This window comes from Amphiprion ocellaris, chromosome 19 (genome assembly GCF_022539595.1).
Source record: "Amphiprion ocellaris isolate individual 3 ecotype Okinawa chromosome 19, ASM2253959v1, whole genome shotgun sequence".
NCBI classification, from domain to species: domain Eukaryota; kingdom Metazoa; phylum Chordata; class Actinopteri; family Pomacentridae; genus Amphiprion; species Amphiprion ocellaris.
In genome coordinates this window covers 18,782,387-18,806,115 of record NC_072784.1, presented here as the reverse complement: position 1 = coordinate 18,806,115, position 23,729 = coordinate 18,782,387, and the positions used below count along the sequence as shown (strand labels likewise).

Genomic DNA, 23,729 nt, shown 5'->3' with positions numbered 1-23,729 from the left:
TCACCAGTTACCTGAGCATGGTTTTGGACTGTGGGAGGAAGCCGGAGTACCTGGAAAAAAGCCACGCTGCATAGGAAAACTCCACACAGAAATATCCCAGGCCAGGACACGAACCAGGGATCTTCTTGCTGTGAGAGCAACTGTGCCACCATTATTATTATTATTATTATTATTATTATTATTATTGTTGTTGTTGTTGTTGTTATCATTATTATTATTATTATTATTATTATTATTATTATTATTATTATTATTATTATTATTATTATTATTATTATTATTATCAGTAGTAGTAGTAGTAGTAGTAGTACAGAAAAATGTCACAATATAATTCATATATTTGGCACGGGTTTGCCACATGACGCATTATATAATAAAATATTTACAAATAATAAAAAAAATCTTATTATACACTGATATAAAACTACGTTTGCTTTTTTTAATTTACGCTGTAGATTATCTTGAATGAACACGTGTTGCAGTTTCTACTCGGACATATTTTAAGGTAACATCCGATCTAACATCTAAATGATGGCGCTCCTGAACTGTACGCGACGTTAATCTGACTCATCCAATCTGTTACGTATCAGCGCATCATGTGACGCCATCTGCAGAGGTTCACGCGGGAATCGTCCACTGTGAAGTGACAACAGCGCCTTTCTTCTTCGCCCATTATTTGCACTTTAATTTCCCTTTTTTTCTCCACAAGTCGCAGCTGCGGTGAGGCAGGTAATGATGTCCACGCACAGATGACTGTCAGCTGATCGTGCAGCTGGTGTTGTTGAAGCCGTACACGTGTTTGCATTGTGTTGATATTAGGTGCTGCCAGGGTGAGATGCTGAGCTCCAAGCTGCTGACTCTGGTGCTGGTGGTGCAGCCGAGCAGGGTGCTGCTGGGCATGAAGAAGAGGGGCTTTGGGGTTGGGAGGTGGAACGGCTTTGGGGGCAAAGTTCAGCCTGGAGAAACCATTGAGGATGCTGCCAGGAGGTAAACACAGTTGCTTTATTGTATTGTTAAGTTAAAGTGGGTTTCTGAGCCATATGATGGGATAAGATGACTGTAAATCAGGGGCTACATTTAGCCCAGTTTGATCTCTAGTGAGCTGGACCAGTAAAACTGTTTTAAGTTCAGCGAGGTCAAGAGAGTAAGAGGAGACAGACACAGAAAGACACACTATAGACTCACATGACTTAGGTTGCGTGTCAGGTTTACTGACGTCAGGAGAAGTGACACCAACAGAGCAGCAGCACTTGCAAGCAACACCAGCATCAGTTCTGAGGATTCTCTCTGCCCTTCAGGTACATATTTTAGTTGGGAGAGGGGTCAGATTTAGATTACAGACCAGTATGGAGACAACTTGTCTGCTTAGCCACATCAGAACACACAATATCTAATCTTGACCCGAGCAGAGAGTCCTGCTGGCATATCTTCCTCCTACAGTGTCCGCCTGTCAGAAGATAATTTGGGATGACGTCAGCTAACAGCTGGAAGGAAATACCTTACAAAAGGGAAAGAGTAATTTTTCCTTCACAAAAATCAGAGCATAATAACCTCTAAATAACGACAACTCCAAAAGCCAAAAGTTCCCCTTTGTTTTAGTGTAAAAAAAAAAAAAAAAAAAAGCACATTCTGAAAATGTTCACACTTAATGAACTACCTTTTTGTGAAACATTATGAAAAACCTCTTAAGAAAAATAAGTGCAATTTCAACAATATTATTCCTCAGTTTATCATTAACTGTTACAAATTACAGATCTTAGTGTATTTACAAAGGCACAAAATCTTTAGTCACAGGTATCTGGAACTGAGCAATATAGTATTTTACTTTATGATCAAAACAAGTTGTCAAGATCGAGAAATTAGTTTAAATTTACATTCATTTCCACATGTGTATAGTAATCTTGACCACCTGAAGTCACACATTGTACAAACTAAAGTGGGAACTATTAAGGAACAAAGTTAAGTTATCCCCCTACTTTGTAAATTGATACAATTTATACATAGAAAATACATTAAAATTTTGACAATATAGTGGAGAAATTTAAAATAGAAGTTATGTTTATTGAAAATTGCAGTTAATAGCATCTCTGTCATTTTTACAATTTGCCAAATCATCCCACGGGCCGCATTGGGCCCTCTGGCGGGCCGATTTTGGCCAGTGGGTCGTATGTTTGACACCCCTGGTTTAAACTCTGCTAAAGTGCTTTATCATTGTGAACAAGGACGAAACCAAAAGCCTCGTTTAAGGTTCCCATGATGCCTTCAAGTGACACTTTGATGTCATGCAATGGTGATGCTAGGTCACAGTTTAATACCCAAACTGTTGCAATGAACCCTTTGTTTCCCAATATTACAACTGAAGCCATGTAATTCCGCCGCCACCTTTGGTAACCCGTACTTGTTCAGCGTGCAGAAGCCAGAAAACATCCACAGCCATGCAAAAATGTGTAATGCTTTATCCAGGGCTGCAAATGAATCAATTCAAAACCAGAAAAAACTACGCCAATAGCACTACACAGCTTGAAATGCCTAATAACTAACAGCACAGAAAACCTCGAAGGAAAGCTAAAAACTGTAGGTGAATGAAAACCATTTGTATTTCTAAGGGGCATGGGGTTTCCCTGTAATTAAGCAGTATAACTAAAAAAGAGAGCATTGCTGAGGCAATATTATCAGCTGAGCATCCTAATTTACTCCTGACAGTGCAGCAGCATGGAGCGGTATACCACCACACAGTTTAACTAACAGAACCACAGGCCAGAGTAGTTTTTTTCCCAAATCTGAATGAAAACAAACCACAAAAGCAATACAGATTCCTTATATACAGCATTTGCGTAAAAAAAACCCACAACAAACATTCTTAGCTTTCAGATGTGTTTCTAAAAGATTTTAAAATAACTTGTAGAAAGTAAAGTTGAGAGAAGATTTAACTGATCTCACAGTCTATTTATCAGCTCCTCTTATCACATAAAAGCACTGCATGACATTATTTCATGACGTTATTAAATGTCCACACACCACAGACTGTTACAGGCAGTGATAAGATATTTTGGAAAAGCTCAGGGCAGGAGAGAAAAAGTATTTCAATAAATGAAATTAGTGTTGAGATTGGACAATGTGATCAGTCATCAGCAGGAAATTTGTTCCAAAGCTAAAGGAAGGAAGTGCTGGAGGCAATCAGGAACATTCCCAAGCTGTTTTCTCTCAAACATGAAGAGGGACCGACTTTGTGTGCAGGATGTTGGAATGCTAAATAAATCAGTGAGAGCTCAAGATTGCTAGTTACACTCGGTTCTTTCTGCCGTCCATGTTTTTCTGCAAATACAGATACTGATATTTGGCATAAGCCACCTTCCAGTCCTCATCTGGATACATTCAAATGACATTTATTGCTCCTAATTCATTTGTACATTTATAATTCCGTGAATATGCAAATGTTTCGTGATTTCTCCAACATTAGTGAAGTATATTGTCAATGTATGTGCAATGGCAGCTACAAATAACAAGACACCTTATGAGCAAAAGGCAAATAACAGAGCATAAAATAAAGTCTGATGCTGATGCAGAAACGATAAAACCTGCAGCCCCAGTGCATCGTTTCTGCTCTAAAAGGTCTACAAATGTGTTTTCTACTTAAAAATCCCTGTTTTTCTGGAATCTCAGAGTATTTTTGATCATCTTGAGTAAATTATGTTTCTTGCATTTTGAGAACACTTTTAATAAAGATAAAAACTGTTTAAATTCTGTGATTGCAGCTCCCTAAATGTGAATATTTTCTGTTTTCTTTCCTCCTCTGTGACATCAAACTGAAGATCTTTGGACTAAACAAGACATTTTAAAAAAACTAAATTTAACTAAATGAAAAAAACTAACAGCAGATTGCAGGTCTAATAAGTTTAATAGCTGAAAGCTGATTAAAGTGAGCAATTAAATCAATTTTTGCAATAATAGATAATCAAAATAACGCACCTGGAGTCAATGAATCTGCAGTAAAAAGGATTATACAATTAGTTGTTAACTTTTTAAATTAATCGCTTAATCAGTTTGAGAATAAAATGTTTAGATCCTGTGTCTGTGATGATAATAAAAGAGTAAAAGTTTAAGAAAAGTTGGTCCGGATCACCTTATTTAGATGAAATATGAAGGAAACAGAAGAAGTTGTGATTTGCAGTAATAATAATCAAAATTATGCACCTGGAGTCAATGAATCTGCAGCAGAGTTGCAATGATTAATCCATTTTCCATATCACACTTGTTGCCTTGTGGACCATTTTCACCTAAAGACCTGGAATGAAATGAAATATTTTGTGCATTTATTGCTCTGTACAGCGATGCCCAAGCATTGATCATTCAACATCAGAACACTGGAGTGAATGGAAATGATCTGTGAGTTGTGATTCCATTGGTTTGTTAGATTGATGATGAAGCTAAAGCCAAGACTCATCAGATAAACTTGCTATACTGGTGAGCAAAACCTAAAATAAGACTTTGAAGTGTGTTTTGAATGGGATTTTTTTTAGCACAAATTAGAAAATAAAGTACTCCAGCAGTGTTTTACTTGTAACTGATTTGCTTCTGTTCCTTGAGGATGACAGTAAATAAGGATAGAAGACAGCAAACCTTTTTCACAGCAGCTGCTTTGACATTAAATAGTAGATAAACACAGGTGTTTAGGTACAGATCCTTCATTAAAGTGATTCAGAACAGCTGTGTTTACCTTCTGTTTCAATGCCAAATGGCTGATGTGAAAAAGTCTGTAACAAAGGAACCAGGCATTAACATTATTGATTTAACAGTAGGACTTAAAACATGAAGCACATCACAGTGGAAGGAAGAGATATTGGCGATTAGCTGGCAATCACGTTGAATCATCATGTATTTCCTGTTCTGATATTCCTACCTAAATGCAGCTTTCCACAGCACTTAAACCAACAGCTGGGCACACTAGCTTTTATCCAGAGCTTTCACTTGCATCCTACTGCCCTCCTCACCTTCATAAAAATGCTTTTTGCATAAGGGTCAATCAGTTTTGTTGTAAAACCCAAAATGGACAGTGTGTCCTCGAAACAGATATCATTACTTTACCATTTTTAGTTCCTTTTAGTGTCTGCGTGAAGTGCGCTGTGAGCTTATTTTTACAGTACACAACATCAAAGATTCATTTGCCGTTTCTTTTTTCCTTTTAGAGAGCTTCTGGAGGAAAGTGGCCTCACGGTGGATGTGCTCGAGAAGATTGGAAATATCAAATTTGAGTTTGTCGGAGAAACTGAACTACTCGATGTCCATGTTTTCAGAGCTGATGCCTACAACGGAGAACCGACAGAATCAGAAGGTATGGATGGTGGTGTGCAATACTGAAGAGTGTGAAAGTGAGAGAAGCAGCTATGTACCAGCAGATATCCAGCATAAAGCTAAAACACAGTAGAAGCCTTTAACTATAGTCTGCAAAATCTTATAAATTTAGATTTTACACAACTGCAGCTAGAGAGCAACACTGTCATCTTTTACTGGTAATCACTTTTAATATCACAAATGACTAGTTTTAGGACAGTTACTTTCATAAGAGAAGTGTCACTTGTTGCCAGGATAGAAACATTCTTGCACTCTGGCTTCAAGAGGAACTTGATATTTTTGTTGTACATAATTCCAAGTAACTGGCTTATAATACTATTCCATGTAATCTTCCAGATTATTTTTTTCACTTTTGGTTCCTCCACTAACCTTGACTTCCTTTTATATTATCTCAGTGCCAGGCTAGCAGACTCTGCCTGTTTTATGGTTATCATCCTCCAAGTTTAGATAATATGGCCCTCTGAGATGAGACTTTGGTTCACAGTCCGTCTAGTTTATGTTTATAAACAGTAAAATAAAATAAAATGTTCATTCTAAGCGGCAGCTGAAGTATATTAAGCCTTTACCTAAGTAAAAGTAGTCTTGCGAGACTATTAAGATAATTCATCATAATAATTCAGCAAAATGGACTTAAAAATATCAAACGTTGAAGTAGTGATTATGCAGGACAATGGTTTGATGCTGGTTTTTATTACTCCACCAAGGAATGGTGGAGTTATGTGACGATCGGCGTCCATTTGTACATCTGTCTGTTTGTCTGTCTGTCTATCTGTCTGTGCGCAACAATATTCAAAAATGGGAAAGCGGATTTGGATGACATTTTCAAGGAAGGTCAGAAATGACACAAGGACCAACTGAACTCAACTAATTGAGCCCAAAATGCCTTTTTTTATTCACATAAAGAAAATCACTTGAAGGATTCAGTTCAATGAAGTAAATGTAAAGCAGGGAAAGAATGACGTAATAAAGGAATAAAATTGTTACTGTTATCTAATAATTCTACAGTGATATAGTATATTTACTTAGTTAAAGTGCCATAAAAAAGCATTGGATACCTTCCTGATTTCTTTGTGTTAGATCTTCAGTTTAACAATAAAAGGCAATTTAAACACGGAAAACTAATTTTGAATAATAACTTCATGTATTGAAGCAAAAAGATTATACAATATCTAAAGCACCAATATGAAAAAGTAACGTAGAAGCTGATTGTGCCACCTTCTGCAGCCACCAAACAGCTGAGATAACTGGAGATCAGCTTCTGAAATCGCTGTGGTGGGATTCTGACATAACTCTTCTTTGCAACTACTTTCTTGCAGTCGTATTGGAGAGTTTGGAAGCATGAACAGCTCCTTTCAGGTCCTAAGAATCCCAATGGGGTTAAGGTCTGGACATTGACTAGGCCAGTCCATTTTATTCCTCTTAATCCATTCAGAAGTGGACTTATGCTTGGCATCATGGTCTTGCTGCATAACCCAGCTGCACCAGAGCTTCAGCTCACAGACTGATATCCTGACGTTCCCCTGCAGGATTTTCTGTCGGAGAGCAGAAATCGCGTTTGCCTCAGTTATGTGAAGATGCCCCGAGGCAGCAAAACATCCCCACAACATTACACTGCCAGCTCCATGCTTGACCGTGGGGATAATGTTCTTTTGGTGGAGTTCTGTCCTCTAAACAGTTCAGCTTTCGACTCGTAAGCCCATAAAACTTTCTCCCAAAAGTTTTGAGGGTGATTGAGGACTGTTAACGAGCCTTAATGTTTGTCTTGGTTAGCAGTGGTTTTCACCTCGTCACACTCCCGTGACTGCCATTTCTACCCGGTGTCTTTCAGACTGGAGTCTGCCTTTAATGAGTTCAGAGCAGCCTGCAGGGCTTTACGTGTTTTCCTTGGATCTTTATTGACCTCCTGGATGAGTCATTGCCGTGATTTTGGAGGAATTTTGGAAGGTCTGAAACTTCTGCTGAACATTCACTATTGTTTCACGTAATAATAATAAACTTTATTTGTTTTGCATCTTTTGGACAATCAACATTAGGATCATCAGCATGGTTATAGAATGAACATGAAAAATAATGAAATGCAGTTATTAATGTAACCTAAAACCATATATAAAACTCACTTTGATAATAACAACAAGATTTAAAAAAAAGGTAAAATGTGAATAGATAGGATGCATAACAAATATAGTCTCCTCCATTTGTAGATAATGTGTTTCACTGTGAAGCAGTGGAGTCCCAGAGCCTTAGAAGTACCTTGCCTACATAATGTAATTTGACTTTTTTTGACAAGGATTTACCAAAAAAAACTGAGTGCTACAAAGTCATTTCAGTTAATTGAAAATATAAATAGTAAAAAAAATAAAAAGTGATTGTGTAAGTAGTCATCCCCTTCAAGTCAGTAGTAGATTTACCTCTGGCTGCAATTACAGCATTGCAGCTGTGTGGACAGGTCTCAACCAGCCTTGCACGTCTGGACACTGCAATTTTACCCCATTATCCTTTGCAAAACTCCTCCAGCTGCATTGGGATCCTGAGTGAACAACCACAAATTCTCATTTGGATTGAGGTCTGGGCTCTGATTTGATCACTCCGCTTCATTAATTTTACTCTACTTTTCCAAGTCTTCCATGGTCTGCTACCATGAAGCATCCCCAATTCCTGATGCTGCCACCACCATGCTTCAAACTGAGGATGGTGTGTTTGCGGTGATGTGCAGTGTTTTGTGTCTGGCACACACCATGTCTAGTGTGACGGCCAAAAACCTCAACTCTTGATCTCATCAGACTCAAGAACCTTCTGTTTGGCGTCAGAGTCTCTCACATGCTTTCTGGTGAACTCTAGTCGAAATTTAATAGAAGCCTTTTTCAACAGCTGCCTTCTCTTTGCCACTCTCACACAAAGCTTTGACTGGAGAAGAACAAGGTAGCGATTGTTGTATGGACAGATGACTTTATATTACAATGCCTTTAGACACATTCACTGCACTCAGATGATTCTTATTTGACTAATTGTGTGACTTCTAGCACCAATTGACTGCATCTGTGTTCATTTAGGTGATTCACTTAAACAATTACTCATTTTATAATTAATATATTAAATTTTTTTTTCCTTCCTTTTTGTAGATTCTTTTCAAAAATCCCCAAATAAAGTAATCATGATATATTGTTGAAAAGCAATAAGAGGGGAAAAACTTCAAGGGAAGTGAAAACGTTTTAGAGGTACTACAGCTTTGTATACTGATGTATTTCAGTCACCCTCTTCCTCTTCTGGAATTTCTTTTGATTATTTACATATTTTGGCTTAGTCTGCTACTAGTGAAACCTTTCAGCCAAATTCATGCTTCTGTTTCCTCATTTTGCCTTTGTTTTGTGTTTGATTTTACGTGATCTGACATAGTTCAGTCACAGATACACACATAAACAGACAAAATCAAGATGTTATTGAATACTTATCCTCAACACTGTGCTTTCCACCATTGCTTCCAAGTACAGTGACTAAAACACAGACATGTCTGTGGGCAAGAAGAGTGTATTAGCGAAAGGCAAGAATCTATAGGTGTGCTCTCGGTGGTACAGTTTAAAAGACTATAAATAAGCAAAGGGGACCAGAGGCCCTCAGCAGGAAGAATCTGATCTGTGTTTCCTTAGAATTTAGCGAAGGTCAAGTGGGTGAAGTCCAGAGATGCACATCAAACCACTGCCCTTGGCACAGTCTGACATCAGCAGTGAACTTAAGAGTCTGGAGGGTAAAAGAAGTCCAACAGACAAGAGGTTACGAGATAAGTGGAAGAAATAAACTTAAGTGAAATGTGGTAAAGTTAGAGAAAACTGCATGATTTCACAATAAAAGCACCTCATGACTAAAAGTCATCTGAATGAATCAGGGGTTTAATGAAGTATAAGGTTTGTTCATTTAGAAGCAATCTGGAAAAGTGATCAAATCTGAAAACTACTTTAATACTCCACCAAGGAACCGCAGAGTTATGTGACGATCGGTATACGTTTGTCCGTCTGTTAGCAAGATTACTCAAAAATGGAATAATGGATTTGGATGACATTTTCAAGAAAGGTCAGAAATGTCACAAGGACCACCTGATTAGATTTTGGCAGTGATGCAGCTTGTCGTCTGGATCCACGGATTTGTTAAAGATTTCTGTGTCATTGTGAGATAGCAGCACGGCATCACTGTAATTATGACACAAAGTGAAAACTACCCCAGCTGCTTCCTGACAATCATATGATTGCGATCCTACTACAAATTGACCGCTGTGGATGTATTAGGACTTATCCGTCAGAAATAATACAAGAAACAATTGATTTAAATTAGAGGGGGGTTTCTGAGTCCCATCAATTCCCACCGCCCGCTACATATTTAGGTCACGCGATTCGGTATCTGTACATAACATACACATGCATAACACGCCTGTGCTCAGTGCAAAGTCATTTTGTTTGTGAGTACATCTATATTAAATGGCCACATTGTATGGTGCCGTGATTTCTGACATGAATTTTTTCAAGATTTCAGCCGTCGGAAATGATACGGCTGAGCAGCCTTGGCGGAGTACTGCACTCTGAGTGCTTTTCTTGTTTCTCATTTTACGCATAGCACAGGATTGTCAAAGTTACAGAATTTGAGACACAGTTTTCATTAAAGTCACAAGTGTTATTCGTCACTATAATGATTCCTCCTCCACATACATAAATCCTGTCAACTCAACCATCCTCTGTCTGTATTCTAATTTTCAGCCAACTTCTTCGATCTGAGTTGGGCGAATCAAATAGAGAACTTAATAGGAAAATACAAAAAGTTGTTTTTGTAAGAAAATTATGTACGGATTTCATCACAGAATTTTTAGTGACAATAACTTCCAATGTACAGATGGAGTGTTACTTTAAGACAGACTTCACCAACTCAAACCTGGGGGTGTTCTTTAAAACATCCATTTAAAATAACCTTATTTTTCTTTGCAGACAACAGATAAGATAAAGCAGAAAAGGCAGTTGAAGGAGTTTTATCTGTAATAATAATAATGTCTGCCACCTACATACCAGTGTGTAAAGCAGCATATGCTGATTTAAAAATATTTCCTGCCATGCACCGGACATTGATTTGGACAGCTCAAAAGTGGCACAGAAACAACATCGATAGGACAGATGATATCTCAAGGCAGACGATAAAAAAAGCTCTTTCATTCTCCGGAGGTCGACTAATTATTTTTTCTTTTGTTTTCTAGAAATGCGGCCTCAGTGGTTTGAATGTGACAAAATTCCCTTCAGTCAGATGTGGCCTGATGATATCATGTGGTTCCCTCTGCTGCTTCAGAAGAAGAAATTTGTTGGATACTTCAAGTTTCAGGGTCACGATGTGATTCTCAGCCACAAACTGGAGGAGGTGGAGGGGTTCTGATGAGAAATAATCTGGCTGTTACTGATGGCAATTATGTCTGGGACCAAAACAAAAATGTTCAGCCTGCTAAGATTTGATGGTAATTACTGGAGAAAACAAGCCACTGTTAGTGCTCTTTGTGGGAGTTGAATGAGAACCTGTTTGGTTGGAGCATTTACATGTTATATGACTAATTCTTCTTTTAATGGTTTTCAAGCCAATCAAAGCAGCAATATACTGAAAGGAATGTCAATTTTGTCATTTTATTTTTAGAATAACTGATTTAAGACAATTCAGCAGACTTCTTCCATGGAATATGTACAGTATTTACATTTCTGATTTCATTGGGTTTCGTATTCTGTGCACCTTAAACTTCATCCCCAAATCAAGATGTTTGCCAAATGTGTTGCATACTGTATGTACAGTATTAAAGTTTTTTTTTTTCATAAAATACATGTGCACATATCCTGATTTGTTTATTGACATCATTCATGTCAGCACAGACATTTCAGTGTTTTTGAGATGAAACCTATTGGTGACAATTCATGAGCCTGAGTGTCCCTTTTATTTATTTTTAATCAGAAAGTATAATGTTCCTTAAATTGTATGTCTGTTGTGTACAAATGTACATAAATATCTAACTGTATATGGAAAAGGAATTCAACAATATCCAGATTGTGTATGTCCTGAAGATGAATTCCTTTTTCTGTGGAGTGATACGGCCTAGATTCCTTTATACAAGTTAAAACATGATGAATAATTCATTTCTAAATTGGAGCCATGTAGGAATCCTGTTGAGTTTACAGGAGTGCATGTAGGGGAATTTCTATTTTTTATCTTTGGCAATAATCAATAGCTTATGGTGTTACAGTGCCACAGTTTATAATATTGTCAATAAATCCCAAATCTCTGCCTTTTGTACTATTGTACAGTTTGTAGCTTATAAAATTATACAGGGAGTCTTGCAAAACAATTGAAGCAGAGATATTGCTTCGCATGAAAGTAAACAGAAGTAGCACAAGTGTCGATAACAAATATAAAGTATGCTGCTACACGTCTTCATAAACTAGAATCTGTATAAAAAATACATTGGTCTAAAGTTATTCAGTACGTAAAACCGTGATAAATGGAGATTCAAAATAATCCCCTCCTTTAATAAAGTCAAACTTTTTTTTACCTCAGTTTGTTTCAACTATATTAGTGTGTAAAACTTTTTTTTTTTTACAAGTTATGAACAGGTGCTTTAGCAAATGAGTTGGAATGTATAAATATACAATCACCCCTGTATCCCTTGTAAAACAGCACATTAGAGGGTTTTCCAGCCTTTTGCAAAAGTAGATTCTGAAATGGACACCGCTTACCCATCAAGCAGAGCGGAAAATGACAGATTTACAAACCCTGTGTCCCTCGCAGGTGATATTGTTGATGATCGAACCCAAAACTTGATAAGCAACATATTAAAAATTCTCTTACTGAACCGAATGAACACTGTGTAATAGAAGGGAAAGTTGTTCATTGTGCAATTTTTTTTTTTTTTTTTTTTTTTTTTGCTTTAGCTCACAGAGCTTTTTATTTTTCAGTTTGTGATCTTCATCAGTGGCAGTGATTCTCTTCATCTCATAGGCATTTAGGCTTCAGATGGGGGGCTTCAATCCGTTATTTCCACCAAAGAGACACCCGAGCTTTGGCTGCAGTTCATTCCACACGTCTCCCATCTGGAAACAACGAAAGAAAGTCATGTATCTTCTGTTTATATAGACAGAGGTTCCATAAACAAATCCTGAAATACAGAAAATAGAAAATATATTCTCCCTCATTGGAAGTTTCCCCCTTTTATTGCTTTTTAACATTGAATTATATCCAATTTGATTTGGCTTTTGTGACAAGAATTCATAGAAAACTACTGCTACTGTCAAGTCAAAGTCAAAACCGATTAAAAATATAAATGGCTGCATAAGTATTCACCCCCTTCAAAGTGACTCATCTAATTCAACACAGGTGCAGTCAACTGGTACTACGAATCACGCAATTAGTGAAATGGAGATCATCTGAGTGCAGTGAATGTGTCTCAAGTAGGGGTTTTATGAAGACACCTGCATCTGGGAGGTCCAGTCACTATTTAATCAGTACTCCTGGATATAACTACACCATGAGGACTAAAAAAAAAAAACACTCCAAGCTAGTCCATGAAAAGGTTCTTGAAATGTACAAGTCAGGGGATGGATACAAAAGGATGTCTGAGTCACTGAGTAGTGTTTGGAGAACAGTTAAATCCATCATTAAGAAACTGAAGCAAAAAGCATGCATAAATCTGCCTAGAGCAGACCGTTCTTAAAAACTGAGCATCCATGCAAGAAAGAGACTAATGAGGGAGGCCACCAAGACACCAAGATTATTGCCTGGTTTCTTCATGAGTGAAAGCTTTCAGGTAGAGTGGCAAAGAGAACGCCCACAGTTTTGAAAGGCTCATATTAAGTCTTGACTAGAGTTCACCAGACGGCATTCTAACATCAACTGGAAGAAGATTCTTTAGTAAGACTAAAATTTTGCTTTTTAGTCAGTAGACTAGATGCTGTGTTTGGCAGATCAAACACTACATCACAAACACACCATCAGTACCCTGAAGCATGGTGGTGGCAGCATCATGATGTGGGGATGCTTCTCAGCAGCAGGCCCTAGAGAGCGTGTAAAGCTAGAGGGTAAAATCCACCCATCCATTACCTATACATCGCTTAATCCTCATTAGGGTCATGGGGGAGCTGCAGTCTATCCCAGCTGACGTAGGGTGAAGGCAGGGGACACCCTGGACAGGTCACCAGTCTATCACAAAAACAATCACATTCGCATTGACACCTACCATCAATTTAGAGTTATCAATTAACCTCAGCATGTTTTTTTGGACTGTGGGAGGAATCCAGAGTACCCAGAGAAAACGAACGCATGCACATGGAGAACATGCAAACTCCATGCAGAAAGATCCTGGGAAGGCTGGGATGCGAACCGAGGATCTTCTAGCTGTGAGGCAAACTGTGCAGCCCAGAGGGTAAAATGAATGCTGTAAAGGACGGGGAAGTCCTGGAGGATAACCTGATGTAGTCTGCAAGAGAGCTGCGACTTGGGAGAAGATTTGTTTTCCAGCAAGACAGTGACTTAAAGCAAACAGCCAAAGCTCCACAGAAATGGTTTATAGAAAACAAGGTGAATGTTCTGGAGAGGCCAAGTTAGAGCCCAGACCTAAATACCTAAGAATTTGTGGCTGGACTTGAAAATGGCTGTTTATTCATGGTCCCTGTGCAACCTGACAGTTTTGCAAAGAAAAACAGAGGAAAATGGCGTGGTTCAGATGTGCAAGGCTGACTGAGACATATCCACACAGTCTCAATGTTGTAATTATGGCGCTTCTGCTAAATAACAACTTGAAGTGGGTGAATACTTATGAAGTCACTTATTTTAGAATTTTAATTATTTGACATCATTTTGTAGCAATCTTTTATCACTTTGACTTTTCTTTTTAGTAAATTATTGTTGAAAAAGACATTAAATTGACTGATTTAATATTTAAAAGCAATAAAAGAGGAAAACTTTAGCTCATAACACAAATATAATAACCAAGACACTGATTTCTAGCTTCATAATCCCCCGAAAAGAGAAACATATCAGCAAAAAGTTGGCAAGTACTTCGAGAGCCACAGAAACCTTGTCAAAATGTTGGTATGTTGGGATTTCAGGGGAAAAGAATTCAATCAGAAAAAGGTATGTAACCAAAGAACTATACCCTGGACTGTGTGCTGTACTTCATTTTAAAATAGAAAAAAAGTATATGAGATATTCACTTTCTCATGTGATGTGAAATGTAAGCCGGCTCAAATCCTGGATGAAAAGATTATCCGTTCAGTGATACCATCCATCATTATCGGTTGTTTTGTTGGAGTTTAAAAGCCAATTTAAAACCGATTTGACCCTCCAGGAGAGGTGCTGTGTCGATGGAGAGGCGGGTCTGTAGAGAAATTATTTCCAGACAAGCGGTCTCACCTCTTTGTGTCCTTGGACCTGGGAGTTAACGAAAGCCCCGAGAATGTGTGAAGTGATTGGAAGGTAGGTGAAGATGAGCTGTGTCTCTTGATGAAGGCAGAACAGGGAGAAGTAGTTACGCAGCTCCATGGTCTGGATGGCATTTTCTTGCTATTATCGGAATACAAAAAATAAAAAAAATACAACATGACATTCTAAAAAAGAAACACTTTATATGGCAAATGCCTCTTCAAATCTTATTCTTGAAAATAATTACGAAACAGTGCTAAAATAACAACAACAGAGATTCGATGAAGCTGATGAAGCTCAGCTTGCATTGCCAAAACAAGAAGCCTATAAATCAGTAAACTACGTTTTAATTGGCCGAACATATGATTTAAAATGGAACTATTGTTTAATGCTGTTTACTTCGCTCTCATATCAACACTGGTGTCTTTTCCCTAAAATTAAAACACAAAGCATCTTCTGTCATGCAAATAAATGGCAGTTACAAGATTCTGCAGACAGTAAAAAACAAGTTAGAGAACATTAAAGTCACATGTATACTGTTTCCACCATCTTGTTTTTAGCCACACTACTGGTCAAGTCATTGAGTTCACCACTTCAGTCCTCACTGAAATCTGACAGATGGATCGTGTTCCCCAGAGGATGAACCTTACTGACATTGGAGATCCCCTAGGTTTCCCTCCAGCAATGCTATGAAATCTGTGTTTTTTTAATGAAATGTCTAAATAACTATTTAAGGGACTGATAAGACAGTTGACACACATTTTCATGTCGATCCACAGGATAAATGACAATTTATGTGATAATCTTTGCATTTTTCATCTAGCGTCATCAACAGTTCAAAATTCCAGTGATCCAATCATTTTGTTTTTGACCTAAATTCCTGAATAATAAAGTTAAACTAATATATAGCGTGGTTATGATCATGATCCCACTCATGATCCCACTGCTGCTGAAAAATATCTTATTTTGCACATCTGTGGCGACATTTTGTTGTCCCTATATCCATAAGTTACTCTGCACATCTCCTCAAATCAGTCATTTTTTGTCTGACAGTTAATATTTTGCAAAAAAAACCCAAAAATGCTGCTCACCTTTGACACAAAATTAATAATGTTCCTCACAGAAACAGACAGTGGATTTACAAAACTCCAAACAACAGGCTAAAAACCGTCTGAGCCGAAACTGCAGGTCAATTGGTCAAAAAAACAAGTGAACTATTAAATATTAAGGGAAATGGTTTTAACACAGACAAACCACACAGACTAAGAGGAACTGCAGTCATAAGATTGAAAATTTTTTTAAAAAAAAACCCACCTGGGATGTGAGAGTGTATAGTGGGTTGAGAAATGTTACTGATTGGGAGGCAATTAAAAATGACTCAGCTTTGTACCAGCAGTTGAAATGATGATTTAGCTCCTTCAATATCACGGTTGTTATTCATTAAACTGCATTCTTCTGTTTGCAACGTTAAACTGAAAATTCAATAGACCTAAAATCACTGGTTACACTCCATCAGATACAGTAAACACTGCAACAGGAAACGATGTGAGGATTTTTGATCTGCCCTGCGCAAAAATTAGGTGATTTCCAACTTCTCACAACATCCCATGACACGTTACTCTTCGTAAATTGGGTGTCACTTCCTATGTGTCACTTGTGAGCATGTTATGTGCGAGGGTGGATTAGTTTAATGACGAATGGAGGGTTATAGGTTATTGTGACAGTGCAATTGCTATGCTACCCCACAAAATATCACCAGACTGTGTTTCAAGAGGGGTGGATTAGTAATAGATAAACTCAGGCCAATGCAGCATTTTATTTATGAAGTGATAAATGGGTTAGAACAGTCTGCACTCAGGAAGGAATGGATTTGAAAGCTTAAAATTGTCGGGGGGGGGGAATACAAGAGAGTGATCACCTGAACAATCCGTGATTCCAGCTGCTCCACTGATCCCTGCTCTTTGGGCTGCACAGTGGCGCTCATCATCTGCCTCTTCATCATGCCATACTTGTGCAGAGCTCTCTGGTGCTCGTGGAGGACGCCCTTCTCATGTCGCTCACAGAGATCCTAGAGAAAAACACAATTTTTTTATTCGACTCAGAATGGCAGAACAACACAGAAATGCATCAAAGCTGAGAATGACAGGGAAAAGTTTTGAGCAAATAATAAAATTTCCATATACACTGCCTGTCCAAAAAAAAAGTCATCACTTGGATTTAACTAAGCAAATAGGTAAGAGAGTTCCATTGGATAATTACTGCAGTGATGAATAGGTTTCAGCTGCAACAACTTATTTAACCGGAGCTGATGCAGTGAGAAGCTTCTCATTTCTTAAACAACCATGTCAGAAGACATGTCCTGAGGTCAAGGAATGGATGTTAATGTGTTTCAGAAGGGTGAAATTATTGGCCTGCATCAAGCAAAGAAAATAACTAAGGAGATGTCTGAAACTACTATAATCAGGTTAAGAACCATCCAATACATTATTAAAACCTGAAGGATAGTGGTGAACCATCATCTCTGAGGAACAAATGTGGTCGGAACAAACTCTTAGATGATCGTAGGAAATCAACAGTAGAACTCATGACTATGGGACTAAACAGCTGTGTAGCCACTGAAACCACTGATCAGCTGGGCTAATCAGAAAAAAAGGCTTCAGTTTGCTATGGAGCATACAGATTGGACTCTGGAGCAATGGATGAAGGGTCATGTGGTCTGATGAGTCCAGATTTACCCTGTTCCAAAGTGATGGGAGCATCAGGGTAAGAGGAGAGGTGGATGAAGTGATGCACTCATCATGGTTAGTGCCTACCAGCCTGTGGGGGTTAGGGTTATGATCTGGGGTTGGTCAGGTTCAGCAACATTATGTTCCCAAAGAATGAGGTCAGCTGACTACCTGAAGATACTGAATGACCAGGTCTTTCCATCAATGGAGTTTTTCTTTCCTGATGTCACGGACATGTTTCAAGATGATGATGCCAGGATTCATGAGCTCAGATTGAGAATGAGTGGATCAGGGAGCATGAGACGTCATTTTCACCATGGATTGTCCTCCACAGAGTCCAGACCTCAGCCCCACTGAGAATCTTTGGGATGTGCTGGAGAAGATTTTGGTCCAACTTTCCCACTCTCCAGAGTGTGTGACTTTTTATTTTTTTTGACAGGCAGTGGATATTACTGAAGCTATGGAAAATACGGCTTTATCTGTCCACCAGTTGCCTTGTTAAATCTGAAAACTACTGCCAACTTAAAATTGCATTTTCAAATCAAACACTTTTTAGGTTAAAATTTGCCTTTACATAATATCCCAATTTTAGTTCCAAAACCAGCCTCTGTTGACTGTAAATACACAGCTCCTCACTGTGTTTCTTTCAGACAACAGCAGACAAAACAACATCACCTGTCATAAAAGGTTGGGAAACCCTGGAGGTGGACTCAGACTAAATGAGCAAAAAAAAAAAAAAGAAAGCCACTCACTCTGTATGACTGCAGCAAATCCAAGAAAAGATTCAGTTTTTCCACAACATCATCCTCTTCCCGTCTGCCCTGAGGATGTGAACAAAACAACATTTATTACCCAGCGAGAGTTTTGGGACCAACAAGATGGTGAGAGCAGGTGGTGAGGAAGAAACACTGAGGGCTATACCTGCTGAGCGGCTTTGTCTGATAGCACAGCAAACTCCACAGACAGGCTCTTCAGAGACTGACGCAGGGTCCCCCAGGTGCTTTGTGAAGAGGCCAGGGAGGGAAGAGTCGAAGCATCTGAGCCCAACGTACTGCTCAAAACAGCGTTATTACAGCGAGAGAATGCAATATTGTGGTGCTCTGGCTGCCAAACTCATTTCAAGTTAACAACCATGAAGGGTCACAACAGAATTTGAGGATTTGAATCTTATTATGAAGAACCTCTGGATACAACAGAAACGTTATACCCGCAATAATAATAAAATACCTGAGCTCTCTGCCAAACATAAGGAGATCAGTTGCATTCTCCTTGGAGCGCTCTGCCATTTTCTCAGCTCTGTCCCGCAGCTTTTGGAAGCTGTTGTAGATATTTCTAATCAGTTCTCTGCTTGTCGAGAACTGAGCTTGAATATCAGCCGGCAGATATTCCTACAAAAAACAAAAAAGTCCAATAAACGTTATCTGTGATGTTTGAGTTCTGTAAAGGATTTCTCAGAGAAAGTGCGTCTGGATTCGTCATACACATGTGACCAACCTTTGCCTGTGTGGCGATCCTGTTAGTCATGAACTCATCGCCCGTTTTCTTGTAAGTGTCACGCAGCTTAGACTGAACATCCTGTTTGGGAAGAAGGGTGAGGAGTGGGTGAGTAGAAAAAGACACAGAGGAGCTAAAACAGGACGCATTTGGCTGTCAGTCATCGTGACGATAGTGCTGGTTGTGCAACGGCCAGACAGCCACAGAAACAGGGAGGACATTGAAGAAAAAAAGTACGTACGGAGCCGCTGAAGGTGAGGAAGGTCTTGACCAGCTCGTCCTCTGAGAAGAAGGGATGTCGAGCCACCAAGTTAAGAAATCTGCAAAGAGCACGTCTCCTCCCTTCAATGAAGTCCCGCTCGGAGACTGAGGTCAGGACTGCGAACAGATACAAGAGAAAACTCGAATTATTTAATGGGAACAAAGTATGTGACGATAACACATTGAGCAGCTTCACCAGAAGTGTCAGAACTGGCAGAGTTGGGATTATTTAACTGTAAAAAGGGAAGATAGTTGGCATAAAGCAACCTTAAACCCATGTTACATTACTTAATAAACTATTATTTTGATTAAAATAAAATATCAAAGGACAAATCCATCAATTTTATACATTTGCAATGAGATAAGAAGAGCACAGATGGTAGGTTTACACATCCAATGATACCTTTTTAACGTATTCTATCCTTGATTGAGCCCTAACTGAGCAATTTTCCAACTAAGTGTTTTTGTGAAGATTCATCAGTGTGTGTGAACCGACATAATTATCACTCTGCAGCTACAATAAGTCATTGTGAACTGAAACCGGCTCATTTTATGCATCACTGGTTTCTTTGTTTTTCTCTGGCAGTAACCTTGATGAATCGCACAGCCTGTGTATGAAACAATACAACCTGCCTGGAGAAAGAAAAACAAATGAACATTTATTCTTTATCAGCTCAAAAAAAATAAATAAAAATGTAAAAAAAAAGAAAAGATCAGCTATTGTAGCCGCTGGATATTTACGTGTTTCCCGACCTTTCAGTAAAGAATAGAAATCCCAACGCAGATTTGAAGACAAAGATGGAAATAATGAGAGTTCACAGGAAGTAACGTACCTCCCTTTAACATCCTTTTAGGTGGCAATGCTGGCACCACTCTGTAGGCGAATTTCTGAAGCAAAACCTCGTGGAAGACGTCAAAATCGCTGTAACGCCTGTAAACTGATATTTTATAATGCTAAAAAACACAAAGCAAAGATAGAAAGTACTCAGAAAATGGGCAAAAGAATGTGTCACAGAGGACTTTTCTTTATGTACACTATAAATGTTTCCTTGACAAAAGCCCTAGAGTTAATTCAGTGTGTCATGTACACTTTTGATATCTACAACAACACGTACAAACACAGTTAAATGCAACTCAGAAATGATGAGGTAACGCCTACAGTTTTTCCACATAAAGGCTGAAATAAGTATGAAAAGTCAGAGTTTCTTGCTTCTGATGTCATTCTAACATAACAATTTAGGCTGGATTGGGACGCCTTGCCTGGCTGGTGACCTGGTACTCCACATGTTTCAGGAACAGACCCTTCTTCTCAGGTATAAGCTCCACTTGAACCGTGTCTCGAGCCAGAAGTCTGTCCAGCGTCAGCGACAACGTCAGGACGTCTTCCTGAGCCGGCTGCATCCTCAGTGAGTTCAAATCCCTCGGTTCTCCAAGCAGAGGTTTGGGTAACTCTGTCAAGCACACGGCAAGAACCAACTTCTAATATTTGTCTTCTGTGATTAGAATAATACATCCAGAATGATGTGGATTTCCAAACTCTAAGGAATGCTGGTGCTAAAACCACTTTTCAACAGTGTACTGTATTTGTCTCACAGCATTGTGCATAGCATGTGACCTGGTATTCATTCCTTCCAGGACATTCCAAGAAGGTCATGAATTGAATGTAATGTACTGTGATAAAAAAAAAAAATAAAAAAGGCAGAGAACTTGTTCTGGTGCAGACGAGGAAGTGACATGCAACAAGCTGCCATACTGGCCACACCTGAAATAACAGAGAGCGCCTTAAATAATCACAGAAGGTTGGGGATGGAGCTAACTCAAACCAGCATAATGGCTACCTCTATGAAAACCATAAAAACTCCCCCCTATCATCTTCCCGCTGTGGGACTGGTGCAAGAATGCAAGCCTTAAACATAGCTAAGGCTTCTCTACCAAAATAAAAGCTAACTAAATTAAACAAAATGTGGCTGAATTCAATCAAAACCAAAAATTATGGTGTTACTTTTAGCCAAATATTCCCAAACGTCCCTCTGTGACTAATTGTAATGATGTGTATTATACCTCACTGAAAGCTGTGTGGGTTTATTCAAGTGATAAACTGAGGGAGAAAACTTCTACCTCGCATATGTGCAACCCAATAAAAGAGCGACATTTGCCCTGCACAAATGAAATATCTTAACAGCAGAAGGACAGCTGCGGTCGCCCTTGGACACACGGAGGAGTTACCAAGCTACTCATTAAGCAAAACCTTCGCCACACTGCTGTCACTGCAGCCTGTCACCGACCTTGTATGCAGTTCTCTAAGAGTTTGGGGCTCGGCTGCTTCCCTTGCTGAGCGAGAGCGATCAGGGCGAGCGCTTTATAGAGGGCCAACTTGCTCAGGAATCCATCTGCGGAGTCAACATGCTCAGCAATCTGGGAAGGACAAAGACAACATGACCTGAAGGTCGCCGTTTCTTCAGTCTGAGATCTAAATGCAAGTGTGGTTTTGCATTCCTCTACGCGAAAAAGTGCTCAGTAGACACAAAGGCGATGATATGAGGAAAGGTCAGGAAAAGGGAAACTCTACTCAACCAAGAGTTGGCTCTGAAATATTCCACGGACAGGAAACCTTGAAAGGAATTTCGGTAAATAACGCTGATCCGTTGTACTTTAATTACTGGACAGATCAGCATTCTTTAAAAAAAATGTCAATTTCCTGATAAGACTTTACACTTGTATCTGCTCTATCTGCATTCCCTAATTGTAACACGCAACAATGTCTTTTCAGAGTAAAACTGATATTTAAGCTTAGTAATATATCCATTTGATTTAAGACTTTCAAATTCACCATTTAGTATGTTTTTTAAGATAGTCCATCCTCATATCACTCTTAAACATGAAATCAAACAATGAGTATATGTGAGACAATGTATGTGGGAATAATCACTATAATTATGGAAACATGGATGAGATACACTCTGTAAATTTAAGGTAGAAACATAATAAGCTGTTTCACCGGTTAAAAGTTAAGAAGTACGAGGTGATTCTAATTTGAATCATTTATTTATAGTCATAGATGACATGGACTGTCTCTACATCACTACAAATTATAGTTGTTTTTATGTTTTTATAGCATCTTGATTACATAAATGAAACCCCACTCACCTGGTTCAGAACCACCTTGGAGAGATCAGTCCTCTGGAGCAGCCGGTGAAAAACTTCAACCTGCACTCTCTCATCTGTCCTGCAGCAGATGGCCTCGTACACTTCCCTGTAATAGGCAGGAACTGAGCCTAAAAGAGGAACAACACCTACATAGCATCACAACTGGCCAAATATGCCAAACATCTCACCGGCAGCGCACCATGAATCAGAGATCCTTTCTCTATAGGATCACACTTACATTAGTCATGTCCGGTGCTGACTTTATGGCAGCCTTATCAGCATTTATAGGTGTACTCACTGCATTTCATGTCACATGACTTTATATTATCCCAACACTGATTGCACTGGTTGCACTCTATCTTTTAAGGTGTTCAAAAGCTGCATATTTTCAGGAGACAGGATACAACTTAGAAATTCAGAATACCATCAAACCTTGTCAGAAATGTATACATTAGTGCTGTATTTAAGAAAAATATGGGAGAAGTCAGGTGATATAAGTACAGGCTTGGTAAAGTACTGCAATGCACAAGTGATAGTTTTTTTCCAATTTAGGGAAACCAGCATCCAAACTTTCATCAATCATTTCCACCTTAAATAGTAATAGAAATTGTTGCTACAGCTCATCGGACATCAATTAATCATTAACAGGTGGATAAAAATCCGATAAACTGCTCATCAGAGGGGTTTAAGATGGAGCAACTTCTTTCCGATCACAATGTACCCAAAAGTTCCCACTGGTCAGTCCACGCCGCGATTCCATCCAGCACAAACATCCACATCTTTTACAAGATTTTTAGTAACGCCAAGCACGAAAAACAAAGCAAAAAGGAAATAATTGGGCGACATTGTCTTAACAGGACTGGAAGAAGTTTGCGCACTGTACCTTCATTGATCTCTCCTGCCATGGTTCAGTCTGTCATGTGAGCGCAAGAGCACCTCCATGTGATTTCCTGCAGAAAAGAAAAAACAAGTAATTTATTTCTTAAAGTTGTACAGAGCGCTGGGTAAAGTCCATGTCCGGAGAGGAGCGATTCGACAACTTACATGCACTGACACCTAACGAGCAGGACGCGACACTGTTTGTTGGAATCTGAAAGTTTGGACGCTACTGCTGGTGTGTTTGAGTCCCAGCAGCTGCCGTCTGTCTGTCCGTCCGTCTGTCAGTCTGCAGTCTATCTAATAATGAGGTTCTACATTTCACCAAATAATCTGTGAAATATTGACTCATTTAGACCTGTTCGTTTCCTGGTTTCACTTTTGAAAGTTAATTTGGTGTATTCTCTGTTCCTCATTCTTCCATCTGGCACGTATAAATGATGCTGCCTT

The 23,729-nt window shown here is 38.9% G+C and overlaps 2 protein-coding genes across 2 annotated transcripts; one reads left to right on the top strand and one right to left on the bottom strand.

The window, feature by feature from the left end:
* The first annotated feature begins 516 nt into the window (after nt 1-516).
* Nucleotides 517-11,199, top strand: nudt1 (nudix (nucleoside diphosphate linked moiety X)-type motif 1). The gene is made up of 4 exons (XM_023271414.3): nt 517-729; nt 820-987; nt 5,187-5,332; nt 10,583-11,199. Exons 2-4 carry the CDS (start codon nt 836-838, stop codon nt 10,753-10,755), a joined length of 471 nt encoding a protein of 156 aa, XP_023127182.1. The 5' UTR covers nt 517-729; nt 820-835; the 3' UTR covers nt 10,756-11,199.
* Nucleotides 10,979-23,695, bottom strand: snx8a (sorting nexin 8a). Its single transcript, XM_023271413.3, has 14 exons — nt 23,448-23,695; nt 23,287-23,353; nt 22,404-22,531; nt 21,542-21,671; nt 20,517-20,707; nt 20,090-20,210; nt 19,237-19,373; nt 18,996-19,076; nt 18,729-18,889; nt 18,423-18,552; nt 18,254-18,322; nt 16,694-16,843; nt 14,767-14,916; nt 10,979-12,449 (listed from the first exon to the last, which is right to left on the bottom strand). The coding sequence occupies exons 2-14, from the start codon at nt 23,306-23,308 to the stop codon at nt 12,369-12,371; spliced, it is 1,551 nt and encodes a 516-aa protein (XP_023127181.2). The 5' UTR covers nt 23,309-23,353; nt 23,448-23,695; the 3' UTR covers nt 10,979-12,368.
* Between the last annotated feature and the right edge of the window lie 34 nt (nt 23,696-23,729).